This window comes from Martes martes (genome assembly GCF_963455335.1).
Source record: "Martes martes genome assembly, chromosome: 13".
Taxonomy (NCBI): Eukaryota; Metazoa; Chordata; class Mammalia; order Carnivora; family Mustelidae; genus Martes; species Martes martes.
In genome coordinates, this window is record NC_137901.1 from 12806030 (window position 1) to 12822074 (window position 16045).

Here is a 16045-nt window from a genome sequence, read left to right on the forward strand (position 1 = left end):
TGGGTAGTAAAATGGAAAATATTGGGGGTGAAATATTTGCCATTACATTGTTAAAACCGCTTTTAAGGTGCCATGTACTAGAGACATCCAACAAATGTTGGTCCTCTTCTCCCTTGATGGGTTGATGTGGAACCCAAGGAACAACTCCATCCAGTCCCATGTCCATTTTCTCACCTCTGGGGACAAGGGCTCTGGACCAATGTTTTAGACACAGTTGCTGAGTCAGATGTTGGTTCATCACTTTTTAGTTTTCTTTTATTTCTTCCTATGAATATTCCCTTCCTCTTCCAGATATCTTCTATAGGAAAAACCGTAGTTATTGTTTTATTTTCTACTGCTGAATACCTGTGCATGGTGAGGTGCTGAGGGGAGCGGGGAGAGGGATGGAATTGAGAACCTTCCAGAGGAATTGAGGGAGAGAAGGAGCCTCTCTACTTATAACAGATTTGGAATGTTCTTCATGCATTTTGCATTTTTCTCTTCATGGGACACACTTGTCTCCTGATAAACTGGTTCAGAGTTTAACATTTGAAGGTTAGTGGGGAACCCAGAGCAGAATGTTTCTCTGGACTTCACTAGGGGATGGGGCTTGTGTAAGAAGTTTATTGCGCCTGCCTGACGTGTGCTGAGCACACAGTAGTATCTACTGGTGCCTCCAGACTGTTATTAGCAGAAAGTTTCACATGGAGGCTGGAGATAGAGGGACTGTTCATCCTGACTGAGAGCAGTTCAGCAGAGAGTGACTTGGGCAACATCAACGCACAGCACGGAGACGCTCATTATTTATGTCACATTAAATGCATCAATGCAAAAACTGCCAAACCAGCCAAGAAATTGTTTCATCTTCTCTAAAGTCACAAACTAAGTTTTACTCATTGGTTTCCTCTGAGCCTTCTCCAGATTCCTTTCCCATTTATCTCTTGATTAAATTTTTATAGCTATACTACCCATGTTGATGAAATCATGGTTGTACATTATTATGATGCCTGTTTGGGGGTGGGCAGGGAAAGAAAAAGAGGTAAGAGTATCCTAAATTAACAACATAATATTATCAACACAGTTTTGTTTGTTGCTATCATTTATGGCCTGCCCTATGTATATGTATATGTATATGTATATGTATATGTATATGTATATGTATATGTATAATATGTACAAATTACTAATAGGGCTGTAGGGATAGGAACTATATGAATGGGGAAGAGGGGTGGGAGGGAGAGATTTTGCTCTGGCCTTTTTATGAATTCATTAGGTATTCCAAAATTTTCAAGACAGAGAGAACTCTAGATGCATCAATATTATTCTAATAAGAATCCAGAAGAAGAGCGTAAATTGAATGGGCAGAGAAAATGAGTAGATAATAGTCGCCCTATTCCATTTGGGTTGCTATAAGAGAATACCAAAGACTGGGTGGTTTAAACAACAAACTTTTTTTTTTCACAGTTCTAGAGACTAGAAATCTGAGATCAGGGTGCCAGACTGGTTGGGTTTGGGGTGAGGACTCACTCGGTTCTTGGTTCACAGTAGGCTGCCTACTCTCTTGTCCTCATATGGTAGAGAGAGGAAGCTCTGATCCCTTCATCTCCTCCTAAGGGCACAAATTATATCATGAAGACTCCACCCTCATGACTTAATCTAACCCTAACCATTTTCCAGAAGCCCCATCTCCAAATACCAACCCATTAGAAATTAGGGCTTTCACATATATATGGGGGAGAGGAGACACAAACATTTAGTCCATAGCAATGGCTGAGAGTTTCCCAGAACTGAAGCAAAGATACAAGTTTCCAGATGGAAAAAAATCTGCTGATGAGCAAGACAAAATTTAAGAACAATTTTAAAAAATAGTCTTAATGCAAGGAAATACCAAGAACATCATTAAGAACACAAAGAAAATTATGAAAACTACAAGGAGAAAGAATTATCTTGACATCAGCTTTCCCATCAGCAATTTTGGTGCTGGAAGACCATAAAATCATACCCCTGGAGTGTTGAAGAGTGCTTTGAACCTTGAATTCCATGCCCATCCTCTAACTCAAAAGTGAGAGTGAGAAATATGGATACCTAAAGAATCACAATGATTCCAAATGCTGCTACTTATCTAATTGCTGAATTACTGAAGTTCATAGAAAAATGAATCTAAACATAAGAGAATCCAAGAAGCAAGAACTCTTAATTTTCAAAAAAGGCTGGTGTCGAGGGAACAAACCACAATTCAAGCCTTACACACTTTTTTTTTTTTATGATTTTCTGGGATTCTACATTTGACCAGGTGACAGACAGTTTTATTTCTGACAAAGGTAATCAACATCAGTGCTAGTACTTATTAAACTCTGTACGTGCTCAGCATTCTTTGAATTGTTTGTGATGTATGAATTCATTTAACCATCATGGCAGCCTTAGGAGAAAAACATTACTTTTTCTAGGTTGAAAACCAAAACATAAAGAAGCACCATTTTGGCCCATGGTTAGAGGACTCATAAGGGCTAAAACTGAGATGTAGGGGCGGACAGTCAAAAGCCTGAGGTTACCCATTTAGCTGCCATGTTCCAGTGGGTCATCCATCCCTGCCTTCCATCACGGGAAGCCTCTTGCCTGGGAGACATTCTCAGAGTCTGGCCACGCTCCTGGAGACAGACTCTGTAGCCAGCTCGGACTCCCCAAACCAGACCCGCCTCAGTTCTCAGGACTTACTCATGTTCTGCTCTGTCTCTGATCCACTCAAGGCATTCAGCACTATTTGAAGAAAACACCCCTGAAAGAAGGCATTTGTGTTTCCTCTCTTACTCTTACACCCAAGGCCATCTTCCCCTCTCTGAACCCTCAGCTCAATGACCTTGGCCTTGATTCTATGTCTGAACCACTGCACATAGGGTTTATTCCTGATATCCTTGAGGTTTAACCAAGAGGATCCCCAAAGGACTTTGACTCAAGCTTTTCTGAATTCCTATGCCCTGTGCTGCTAGGAGACCATAGCTCTAAACCATTTTCCACACAACCCCATTCCAGTCCCAACACTGGGGCTCCCTGAAGAGGCAGTTATCCTTTTATCTCCTTTATTCTGTTTTTTCTTGGTCCCCACAAAATGAAGCACGATGCCTGATCCTTAGGAATCAAGGTATGACAAGTCTTACAAGCTAATGCAAGGACCACCTTGCATTATGACCCAATGGAATGACAACAAACAAATGGTTGTGTGGAAACGTGTTTATTTTTTTCATATACTTGCAATTTTACTTAAGTTGTAGACACATCTATGTGATACATAATACTAGAAATGTACATAACATATATTTTCCTGTTGTTCAATGCTTTCTTCTAGTTATTTATTATAAGAGGGCATGGAAAGGACAACCACTCATCCCTCATTATACAAACAAGTAAATGCATTTTTTACATAGAAAAATTACTGATCACCTGCTTCTGCAACTATCAGCTGCATAAAACTGACAGTGAACAATAATTAAAACCATTATATAAAATAATAAATAATATAGTAAAAGTTAATGTTATACAATTAACCAATACTAAGGAAGACCTAAGTGGGGCATCATCCCGCTTAGGAGACCAAATGATTAATAGGCTTGCAATGTTATGGTGGACAGCTGTCTACTTATTGCTGTACTTATCTTTAGTGTCTAGTAGGAGTTGTTCAGAAAAAAGCAGAAATGTGTAGGAAAAGTCTCTAAATTCTTGGCACTTAACGCAATTTGGAGGCTTACAGCTCATACTATGAAATCCTGTGTAGAAACAGAACTTTTCAATTTTCGGGTGAAACAAACCTGCCAAAAAACAGGATGTTCTTGGTGACTTTGTGCATGATAAAGAAGAGGAAAGGGTGGTCCGCCACAAACTGTGGGCCTCCGTGGCCAGTTCTTCCCGACACAATGGCCCCGGTGCCAGCAGCTGCTTCCGTGCCCTCCTCGTTCACGTCCACGGTAGCTTGATGGAACACTTGGGACAGAAACAGGTCATTGGTGTCAGACATTCCTGAGAAGTTGGCCCGGCTCTGGCTGAAGGCTTCCTCCATGCCCATGCTCCGGAGAATGGATCTGAGTTCATAGCGTTCTTCTAATTTGAACTGAGGGAGGTACACCTCCACATCATCTTCGGCCAGCATGTCTTTGCTGGTCCACTTGATGAATTTATCGTAGGTTATTTCATCTTCCAGCTACAAATCCAAACATTAAAGAAAAAAACCCTTAAGTGCTCAGAATAGAAGGCAAATAACTTACAAGTCTCATGTTAGCAATCAATGACTTTAACTTTACCACGTTGTAGGTGATAGAAAAATGTAATACACTGGTGAAATATTTGCAAGAAAGTAGCATGTATGACGTGTTTTCATGCTCTGAATGAAAGTTTGAGACATGAACATTCATAATCAACCAATTCACATGTTTCTGCAAGGAGCTACACACCATTTTCTGCACCTCTAGACATGCTTCTCATGAAAGGTGAGTTTAGCTCTAGAGGTTTCAAACAATTCAAGCTGGAACGGCTTACCAACTCCAAGCCAGTGGACACATCACTGATTTCGTCTGGAAGCAACAGGAACATGCTGATATCTCCAGCATATGGGAGTTCTAGAATCTGAGTCTTTAGGTCACCTATGTAGCCAATGTTCAGTTCTTTACGCAAGTACATCATCTGTACAGGTTTGCGCTGATTCTAAAATCGTTAAAAAGTAAAATATGAAAGTTGATATTAAGAGTCACGAGATTTATAATTAGACATGAAGAAATCAATTCTGCTGTAGTGTCGAAGAAATATGTTCTTAAAAATCAACAAAATAAGTTATTTATACCCTTACAGTTGCTCTCGTTAGCCTTATCATGATTACATCTATTATTAAGATGGACAACATTAATAATTATAATAATACTAACATATTTGTTCAGGTCCTGCCATGGGCCAAGAACTCTGTGCAATATCACTGAATCCTGACAATGGCCAAGTTTTACTGATTAAAAAATGGAATGCCCAGAAGATAAATAAGGTCACAGATGGCTACTAGTAGAACCTTAGTGGTAGAACCTACAACTGCATCCAGAATTATGTAATTATAAAGCCCGTGGTCCTCACCATTACGCATATGGTCTCTCAGAAAATTACTGAGTGATACTCAGTAGCTGGAAAGAGTCAACCAACTGTCCAATGTGCATAATTTATTACTAACAAGTCATACAGGATTATGAGTGTTCTCTAACTTTTCTTTCTCTGTCTTGGCCAAGATCCTAAAATATATGCTAGGAAAATCCATCTTGTCTCATACCGCATTCACACGGAAAGGATAAAGCCCATTCAATTTCTTCTCAAATGGAGTTTTCCACTTTCCTTTGAAGTAGACAGCATTCACCAGGACCATCTTGGTGTCCCCATCCACAGAACCTTCAGGTAACAAGTCTGGGATTTTGCCTACAGAAAACAACATATGTTTAGGGTTCATGACCAAGAACTGTGATGATGTTATGATTTGAATCTCTTGAGTCACCATCAAACTCAGCATCTACATTTGTCAGATTCTGCAGAGGTGATGATCTCAAGCTCGGGTTTTTCTCCCAATTTATTTAGAGCATAAATAAATCAGACCACCTTTCTCAGAAGGTTTGCAAAGTCCAAGAGAAAATGAAGGAGTTATGCATTTAAAATTTAGAATGACTATCAAACGTGGAAAGATTTTCACCTCCTTTTATGTTGTTTTCTCAAAGTTTCTCAAAATTTCGCCCTCCTTCTAGATCAGATCCAGACAATCTATGGGTCTGACCCACTGATTCATTCAAAAACTGTTTTTTTTTTTTTTTTTTTTTGGAGTTGTGCTAGATCTACCGCAGGAGTTGGGCAGATACAAGAAGGGAAAAAATGAAGAATTTCCCTGGAGGGGCTGAGAATATTAGAAGAGGCATTCAAAATCAGCAGTGAGACAACGTGTCAGAAATCCTGCAACAGAATGCAAAGTACTGTGGCTGTGCAGAGAAGGGAGTACATGAATAAGCCAGGGAGGGAAGGGTCTCAGAAATTATAATACCCAACTGTGGTAGTTAAGAACAACAACAACAACATGGCTTGAGAAACAGCCCACTTACACTTAATACCTGCCCTATAATTTTTCAACTGCTCAAACACATTATTTTACTTAATCCTGACCGCTATTCTATTGGGATATTACTAGCGTCATTTTACACAAAAAGATCCTCCACTGAGAAAGATTAGCAGCCTCCTCAAGGTCACAAACGGGGAAAGTGGTCAGGATTCTGTGTCGGCCTCTACCACCTCCCGATCCTACTGACAGACGCAGGACTCACATAAAGGGCAATGGGATCTGACCAGCTTCCATTTATCCATTCAGTATATCCCCCGGGCAATGAAAACTCTTGGTTACTCTTGAAAAATGCTACAGCTTTACTTAACTTTGTGATGTAAATGACAGAATTCATGTGATCATAATAAATAAAACAGACAGTTCCCTCAAATTATTACAAAATTTGGTGAAGCAGTCAGCCCAAAGGACGAGGCATTTTGACAACACAACTGCTTGAGTCATGGCCGCTGAAGACAATGCTTAGAAAGAAAGCGAATTCGTGCTGTTCTCAGAAAAGCAGAACTCCTACATGTCTCTTGAATTTGCAGTTGGTTTTTACTTTCACTTCTGCTAATCTTCCCTTTCCCTGACTCCTCTGTGTCAGTGGTTTGCCAGTATTTTAGAACAGTAATTTCAAAATCCGTTATAGAAATGAAGAACAAAGGGAGAACAACTATTTTCAGAGAAACAAAAATATTTTATAAGTTCTACAGAACTTGTGCTTTTTCCCAGTATGGGGGCCAAGAAACCAAGACTGCAAACTATTGCTTGCAACCATGTTTTAAACATAGGAGTTACAAGAGCATTTACTTTTTGCCTACCTTATAAAGCAAACTTTTTAAACACCCAAATAAAGAATTCAGAATTAGACTAAGGATCAAAGACAAAGAACCCCCAGTTTCATCATTAACTGGTAGTGGAATCTTGAAAGAGTCAGTTAACCCCCTCAGACCAAGAGGGCCACCACCACGAAGGGGCAAATTTGGATAAATTATCTCCAAGGACCTTTCCAGTCCTAAGAGCTCATAAATCTATGAAATACCCAGAACAAATCTAATAATTTCTGTGTTTTTCTCCCTAGAAATCCATCTATATATTACTAGTCAGCAATTATTTATTTATGACCTACAATTCAACCTGGAGATTTGGAAGAATGAAGGATTTTCATTATCAGCCAAAGACTGTGCTAATTTTTGTGGAGACACAGGAGAAGAGTGACATATTGGCCCTACCCTCAAATAATTATGGTCTGTAGGGGACGGCAAAGCAAACAAAATAAAATCAGGTCAGCTACAGTTGAAGGCTGTATAAGGTGAATGTTAACAGGACTCATAAAGCTAACAAAAGAGCGAGGGGGTAGAGAAGAGGGGAGTGGCTGGGAGGTACCTCTAGAAAGGCTAGGGCTTTGGCTTGCCACTTAAATTAAACTCTGACATTAAGGAATGCGTAAGAAGTAAGTATGGAGGGCAGCAACCAAGAGCTCGGGGGCCAGCAGTCATCAAGTCCGGTCTGTTGGATAATTAAGGATTCGAAAGCCAAGGTGAAGAGTAAGATCTTTGGCAGAGGCCAGCTAGAGGGCAGCGACGCTGTTTCTGCGTGGGGACGGATGGCATGACAAGTGTGTGAGGTCAGTCCCCCCTGCAGTCTCCTCCCCTCCCCTGTACTCTACACTGGAGGCCAGCCAGTCTCCACTCTTTGCCTCAGAGGGCCAAGCTCTCTCACCTAGGCATCTTGGCACATCTATACGCTGTGTCTAGAATCCTCTTCCCATGCCCTTGGCCTGGCCAGCTGCAGCCCATCCTCCTAGTCACGACGTAAGCACTTCTCATTCCAGGAAGACCCCTCCTGTCATAACGTTGGAGGCAAGCGCCTTCCTCACGCGCTCCCATGCAGTGTCCTGTATGTCCCCATCAAAACACTTATGGTCACCTTACAGCCATCACTGACTGAACTGAATGCCTCCCCTAGATTGCAAGTTCTTGGGTGGCGGGGTCTGAGTTCTGTTTCGTTTACAGAACGTGTACGGTGCCTGGCACGTAACACGCGGTGGATTCGATAACAATACAATAACAACGAATGGATGACTTAATCAAGTGTGAGTCCTGGTAAAGAACAAAGGAGAAGCAGGAGTCCATGAAAGAATTAGGGACATAAGCTCCAATAGTCCCTGTTGGACTATCGGCAGGGACCAAAAGAACTTCACAGCAGGTAGACTTGGAATGGTGAAAAACAGGTAAAATAATTTTCTGTTCCTTCCTCCTCTGTTGCCAGTGGTCTCACACCAGTTACTCAGCAGAGGGCCATGCCTTTTTTCTTTGTTTTTGTCCCAGCAGACAATTTTGTCCCAGCAGACAGCAGAGCACGATTATTTCAATACTGGTATTTCCTACATTGGAAGATGTGTCTGCCTCCTCTCATCTTCCATCCCAAGGTAATATCCCAAATCAGATTATTTAAGTACTGAACACATGTCTTCCTTTAGTAGACCTCAACTATTTTTTCTCACTTAACGCACCACTCGGCTCAACAAGCATCGGGTTATGTTAACCAAAATAATTAAGGTGAGAGGAATTTTAAGGGAGTTAGGGCTAAGTGCAGGAGCGAGTTTTTGAAAAACATAGATCAACTGTTTCTAACTGAAAAGAAGAACAGGAAATACGGCTTTGGTTTTACCTTTGGTCTGAGTCTTGACCCAGGAATTAATCTTTTTTCTGGTTTCTTCAGCACATTCTAGGAAGTCGACCGCCTGGGGTTCTGTAGAGTAGTATTTCTTGGAGAGTTGCATATATTCCTTTAAAGCAAGAAACCAGCCAAAGGTGACCCAAAATATATACTGAACAAGACTTGATATAATTGTAAATCATGGGCTTACTGTCAAGAGTTGGGGGGGAGGAGGGGCGGTAAGGGACTGAGGTAGGGGAAGGGTTGGAGGGTGGCACTGGGGGGCTGGGAGCTGGAAGAGGAAATGGTGTGGATTGTAAGTGCTCCGTTGACCCCCTTGCCCACACTCATTTGCCCTCCTGAACTGTGCATTACAGACACTGAGTCCGAGGGGAAGGCTGGGCACGTGGGCAGTGGTCCTGGAAATCACTGTTCGTGATTTAGGTGGGCCCCCCCACGTGGGGCCTTCATATCCGTGGGAGGGAGCACTTGACCGCGGGAGCATGCAAACAGCTGCCGTGACCCTGGGCGTGTGGAGCCTCAGGGCGCTCGTGTGGAATTCTGACTCTCTGTGTGCATCACAGACAGCAGCTTCGAAAGTGACCCCATTGCACAGGGCGGGGCCTGGCATTTCAGCTGCAGGTTCCACGTACTTCCTTGAACCTCGCCGACTGCTCTCCGAACAGCATATTGACGCTCTCCAGTGAATATTCCCCTGTGGACGCATTGATCGCAGAGCTGAGAGAGCTGAACGCCGAGTGGACTGCGGCTCCAGCTTGTGCCTGAAACAGAACGGAGGGGTCTCTTTATGTAACACGGGGTGGCTAAACGAGGTATTTCTTAAGCAAACGTGTTCTTTCAGTGCAACAATAAAATGCCGTATTAATGGATACTTGGCATTTTCTGACACTTAGAGGAATCTCTGAGGAAATACTTCTGATAGAGCGTGCTAAAACCCAGAAGGCAACGTTTTACTCGTTTCAAATTTTGCTGCCCCTATAGATTACATTTCACCTTGAAGTAACCGATGTCCTAGAAGGAAGTGAGGCTTCTTTTATAATTACCTGAATTCAAGGTCTCTAAGGGATTTTATTATACTAAAACATTACCTAAGAAATGTTCTAGAAAAAGTTAATATATGTCCAAAAGTACCCATTTGATAATTACAGGGGAGTCTGTACAGTGGGAAATCTGGGTTCTAGAAAGCCATGAAAATGTAGGTGAATTCTAATCCTCAACCCGGAGTTTGTAAGCAAGACAACAGACATAGGACTCAGTGACAGCCACAGCGGGTAAAACGGGACAGAGCCCTGCAGATGGGCTGCCAGGGGTCCCAGGAGACTGGCTGGATTTCCATCTTGATGGGGGCCCTCTTCCCCTCCTCTAGCCCATAAGTCCCTGGGCAACGGGGGATGGAGCAGCATTGCCAGAAGGAAGTTATGGGCGATATCCCCTTACCAAACCCACAGCATATTAGGGGAGTTGCTTATCAATAAGAGTCCATCCATGCCCAGTAAGTTAGCCGGCGAGCTGGTGTTTAAGGAAATAGAGGATTGAGAAAAGATATTAGCTGAGATAGATGAGAAAAGATATTAACTGAGATAGATGATGAATAGACATGTACATACATACGTACACGGACAGATGATAAACAGGTAGGGAGGTTGAGAGGGACATCCAAGGGTCGGTGGTCTCTCATGAAGTCATCGGCCTGACCTACCCCATTGCTCAATTGCTTGTCACTCTTTACCTTCTTCCACCTGGAAACCTGCATCCGTGCACGTGTATTCTAGGAGCTGCTACCACGATTTCAGAATTAATTACACATGCCCACCTAATGGCAGAGTGATGTGATTAAATCCAAAACCAGTTTTTGACCTAAAAGCCCTGAAGTCTAGATTCTGCTCTGGCCCTGCCCATATTTCTCCATGTGCCCATAGGATATTTATTTAAGGGCTCTGAGTCTTGGTTTTCTTTCTATGAATGGGAGAAGTTGTACTCAGTTCCTTCCCTGTCTACCACTGTGACTTTAAAACAAGAAGATTCTAGAAATAAAATGCAAAAGGAATTAGGAACCAGTGAGTCAGATACCTGCAAAATGGCCTCAGGATAAGTGCCCCTCTGGATCTGTTGCATGAGTTCACAACCGGTGAGGTTCACTGGGGTCACTGGGGTCTTCTGAGCTCCAACCTTGTCAAACTGAAACACCTACATTGGGAATTAGAGACAATGTATTTATGAGTATATTCTCCCGCTAGATTACGTCACCTTGAAACCAGTGGTGCTCAGGTACCTCTTGGAGGTCCCATCTACTTCCCTGCCTTTGTACCTCAGAAACAAGCACATACTCTTTATACATAATATACAGGTGTCTGCAACTGAAATTTCTCTCACAAGATACAGCTTGAGTTATTTTACACCAATCCCTATATATACTGGCCATTTTGACAACAATTTGTTCTTATGAGATGATGTGTAACCTTTTCACTAAAGTATCTAAATTACCATCCAAGCCATAAATGGACTTGATAACAAATGCCAGTATTTTGAAGAAAAAAATAAGGTTAATTCACGACCTTGTAGGTCTCTGCCTTTTCAAAGACCTTATCTATTATCCACTACTAATCTGTCGAAAACTACAAGCCCAAGTTAGTTTAGGCATAAACACGCTTACTCACTACTAACAGGGATCCCATAAAATATTTGCACACACTGTATTACACAGAGAAACCAGCATCCATGGGGGGACAGGTGACTGGGGTCAGATGACATATGAATCTCTTTATATCATAAATGGCAGATCCAGAAAACAGTGAAGCTGGAGGATGAAAGCTGGTCCTACGAAGCTGCCTCGGGCTCCTTCCCAGCACAACAGCTTTCCAGCCTGGCCTCTCGGGCCTCAGCACCCCAAGCCTGGCCCTACACCAAGGCCTTCCCCCAACCTCCCACACCCCTTGGGTCCCATTGGGCCCGCATCGCATCCCTTGTGGGGCCTGTGGTGAGGAGGACTTCTCTGGTGAGTGGACTGATGGTGGGGACTCTGCTGATGAAGGAAAGGCAAGCTTGTCCGGCCAGGTGGTGTTTCTGGGTCGGCAGGACCGGTGTTAGGGGCTATGGGATCTTTCTCCGCTCTTCTGGTTATATGTCATAAGTCCCATCTAACCCTCTGAAAAGAAGTGGCCGTACTCTTGCTCCTACAGAAGGGAAGAATATTTCCCGAAACAGCTTTTCTGGGTTTCGTCCCTTCTGAGGAAGTTGACACTTAAATCAGGAGTCTCCTGGCTAGCCCTAAAGCCTTCCTGAATCACAGCAAAACCCCCACAGAAACGGGGGACGGGAGGGGACCCTGGGCCATGCAGAGGCCGTGGGGTAAATAGAGGCAGGCACCCTGCCCAGCCAGGCAGTGGAGCCCGAGGGGGGCCTGCGGCTTCATTCTGAACATGTCCTCCTTCCTTTCCACTGCCACCATGACCTTTACCAGGGGCACCAAGTCCCAGTGGGGGGGCCTCTTCCCGGCCCCGCTTCCTGGTCTATAGAAAGAACATCGTCATCCCAGCCTCAGCTCCTGGCAGCGCGCAGCTGTGGGCAAATTCATGAAAGGTTCTTAGGGCGCCTGGCTCAGGCCCTGAGGGTCACTAGCTGTTAACACAGATGCAGCTCCCAGACGCTCTGCGGTTGACTCTAGCCCTCACACCTGTCCTCCAGCCAGGCCGCTCTCGTGCTCTTGGTGTAGATGAGAAAGCAGAGGCTCAGAGAGTTTCCATGCCCTCGCTCACACACCTAGCAGCGAGCGGCAGAGCCACCACTCCACACAGCCGGGCCTGTCCCCAGAGTCCGCCCTCCTTCCTCCAAGCCAAAGAGCCTCGCTTCTTCCTTGTAGCAGGGAATGAACCACATTTCCCTTCGAATTATAAAACCAGTACATGCAGCAGAGTTATAGAAAAACAATAGAACATCTTCGCCTACACCCACATGCTTGAAGCACTTTCTAGATACAGAAAAGCCATCTGTGCTCAGAGAGACGGATGCATTCATTCGCCTCCGGTGTCAAAATCTTTTTTTTTTTTTTTAATTTTAACAACCTAGAGCACTTCATTTATCACTTTCCCTCACATTTATATTACTTCTGCTCCCTTTATAGTGAAAAAATTAAGACCCTGATGTTTTCTGAAGTTTGATGTGCAGTTCGAGGTTTCTAGCCTCCTCCAAGGGGAAGAGAGTAAAGGGGAAGGAGTGTTGCCAAATACCGCCGGTATCAGGGTTGAGCAACTGAGTTTTGTTGTAAGCCTAGATGTTTAAACTGCCACATTCACCGGGAGGGATGCCTTTTACTTCCCTGCCTCGTGCAGTGAGATTGGCTAACACTCCCTGTGAACAACCTCGAACCAGGCCCATGGTAAATGGGTCACTGTGCACCGGCCAAGGACAGCCGCAGTCTCAGGCACGGTTCTCGTGGGAAACCCGAAAGTGGCCGGGGGCATTTTGGTGTGACTGAGAGCCCGGTATGTGCTTGTGAGAAAGCAGGGCCTGTACCTCAAGCACTCAATGTCAACATTTGTGGCTATGTGAGTCTGAAAGACTCTTAATTATATGATGACCTTATCCGGCGCACTGACCTCAGACATAACAGGAGCAGGTTGAATTCATCCCACGGGAGTCCTGTGGCATGTGGTGGATTTCCAAGGCCCAAGACTCAGTGAAGGAGTCTCCTGACTGAGCTGGTGTCCCTTCACCAAGCACTGAAGCCAGTGGACTTAACAGGAAGGCCTCACAGTGTTCCTGCACACCCTGTCCACCCTGATTTTGAAAACTGGCCATCAGGCCAGACACCATTTTGTTGATGGGACCTCACAGGGTCAATAACGTGGCCGAGGCCCTCCGAAGTCACACCGCTCTCCTTGTATCTCCAGCAGTGTGGTGACCAGAGCTTTTCAGGACACTCTCCGTTATCTACAGTTGAAAGTTTTCATGGTTTAGCTGCTTTGGAGATTCAAATCTAGGAAACTTGTGTGGTGATGGCACGTGACAACAACGGACCTCGGTGAAGTCAAGCTACCTGAAGCATACAATTGCAATTCTACAATTCCATTCAGGAGGGATCCAGTCCTACTTTGGAGCTTTAACAGACACTCACCTTGGCCATCTGGTCTGCAGTGTTGCCTCTGGCACCCAGGTAGACCATGGCCATGGTCGATGAGATGCTCCATGGAGAGAAGAAGAGATTCGGGGTGGCACTAGTATTTGCCAGATGCTTGAAAAAATTGAGGGCAAAGATTGTGTTGGCCACATAAAGGTCTTCCATTGTTTCAATCTGGAAGGAAAGTGAGAAAGAAAGAAACAGGTCTGAAAGGTGACTCAACATTTTGGGTGATATTGGCTGAGTAGTACATGGTGTACCCTGCACAGGAAAGGGGATCCCCCTCTGCTCTTCCTCCATGGCACAGCATGAACTAGAGCCCAGATATCATCATGGTCATGTGACATGAGCAACCTCACAGGGCTCCAGGCTTCATGCGATGTTCTGCTACTACCAACTTAAAATCCTTAATAATTTTGAACAAAGGTTCTGCATTTTCCTTTTGCACTGGATCCTGCAAATTATGTAGCTGATCTTGAGATGCAGGGAGCAGTTACATGTTGAGTAGGGACGCTTCATATAATAATCATAATAAGAGCAATGACAATGAATAACATTTATTAGATTTTGACTATACAACAGATGCCATTCTAAACATTCTACCAACCATTTAATTCTTACCAAAACCTTATCAGAAAGGCATTGCTATTTGTATTTTAGGAAGGAAAAAACAACAGCACAGAGAATCAGGAAAGTGACCAGTGTCACCCAACTATAAAGGGCAGGACCAGGCGTCGGAGCCAGGTGGGGGGCCTCCAGGGTCACACTTTCAACCTCAAGGCTCCATCTGCAAATGTCCAGCACACACATGGACAAATACACGCAGAGTCAAACACGTATTCCTGTCGGCCCCAGCTGAGATCACCAGTCTTCCTTCAGACTCCCTGTTTCTAGAAGTGGCTTGGATTCATCAGTTGAGGTTGGTATTTTTACCCACTTCCTACCTCCTGTACCCCCCGCCCCTCCACACCTACATCCACAACCTGCAATAAAACAGCTTCCCGTGCTAAGGAGTTCAGTATGGGGGGTGCTGGAATGGCCGCCAGCTTCTCCTGCACCCCCGCTCCCCCCCCAGCAGGCAAATCCATTGCAGGCAACACTGCATGCAATGAACATGAAACAGACACACACACACACCCTATCACCACCTGGAGATAAAGGACGGACACACCTTCTGTGACCCAAGTCTCCGTGTGAAGCGGAAAGCATGGACACACCCGAGGTGTGTACGGTATCTGTTGGTACTGGCCAGTGATCATTTTTCTGGCTCTGTGTTATGCTTTCACAGTGGCTTAAAACACACCCTATAATTACCAAAATATATAAATATACCAAATGACGCTGACACTCATCCCACAGGAACCTTTGTGACAGTGGCTTCCCAGAGCTGAGGAGGGGCTGAGGGAGGCTCCGAGATGAGGGACGTCCCCATCTGTAGGCTTGGCTCACTCAGCAGGCTTCCCAGCAAGGGCCAGGACTCACTTCCCTCCCCAATCTGGGGTTGTCTTAGGGGAACACTTGGTTCATGAACACTCTTCTTTAAGAAAATCATTGCAATCTGTATCAAAATGTCTCATTTGAAATACCACCCAAGTGTATTTTATCGAGACAAAATTGTAAATTAAGCAAAATGTGCCCCTGAAACCATTTCTTCTCATTCAGTCCTCGCAGGATCTGAAGAAGGTACATACTGTTATCTTCATTTTTTAGGTTGCCTCCTGACGCTCAGAGAGCTTAAGTAACTTGCAGAAGGCCACAGAGCTTCTATGCAATGGTGCAGGGATTTAAGCCTAGGTCTGCTTCAGGAACCCACTCGGTCCACACTGCCTCACAGTGCCTCTCCTTGCTGGTGGTTGAACTTCACTATTTTGTGTAAGAGTTTAGGCAAATTACTAGCTTGAGAAATGCTAGAAAGAGGAAATAAAAATAGGAAGGTAGCAAGTCCGTAATGCTCCTAGAAGGCATATTAAGCAGGAAAAACAAACAAACAAACCCCAGTATTGTTTTTTTTTTTTCTCTTGATTCATCACTGAGATTGGGTTAACTGGGTGACTCAGACATTTGTTTCCTCTTCTCTCTACTGATTTAAAATTATCTTGAAATTAATTAGTCTTACTGGGCAGATCATTTTTGTGAACTACCTCATAACATTTTGGAAACAAACT

General features: G+C 44.0%; 1 protein-coding gene across 1 annotated transcript; it reads right to left on the minus strand.

Moving 5' to 3' along the window:
- Positions 1-3194: 3194 nt before the first annotated feature.
- SERPINB2 (serpin family B member 2) lies at positions 3195-14048 on the minus strand. Its single transcript, XM_080822000.1, has 7 exons — positions 13878-14048; positions 10835-10951; positions 9397-9525; positions 8756-8873; positions 5276-5418; positions 4507-4671; positions 3195-4171 (listed from the first exon to the last, which is right to left on the minus strand). The coding sequence occupies exons 1-7, from the start codon at positions 14043-14045 to the stop codon at positions 3761-3763; spliced, it is 1251 nt and encodes a 416-aa protein (XP_080678126.1). The 5' UTR covers positions 14046-14048; the 3' UTR covers positions 3195-3760.
- Between the last annotated feature and the right edge of the window lie 1997 nt (positions 14049-16045).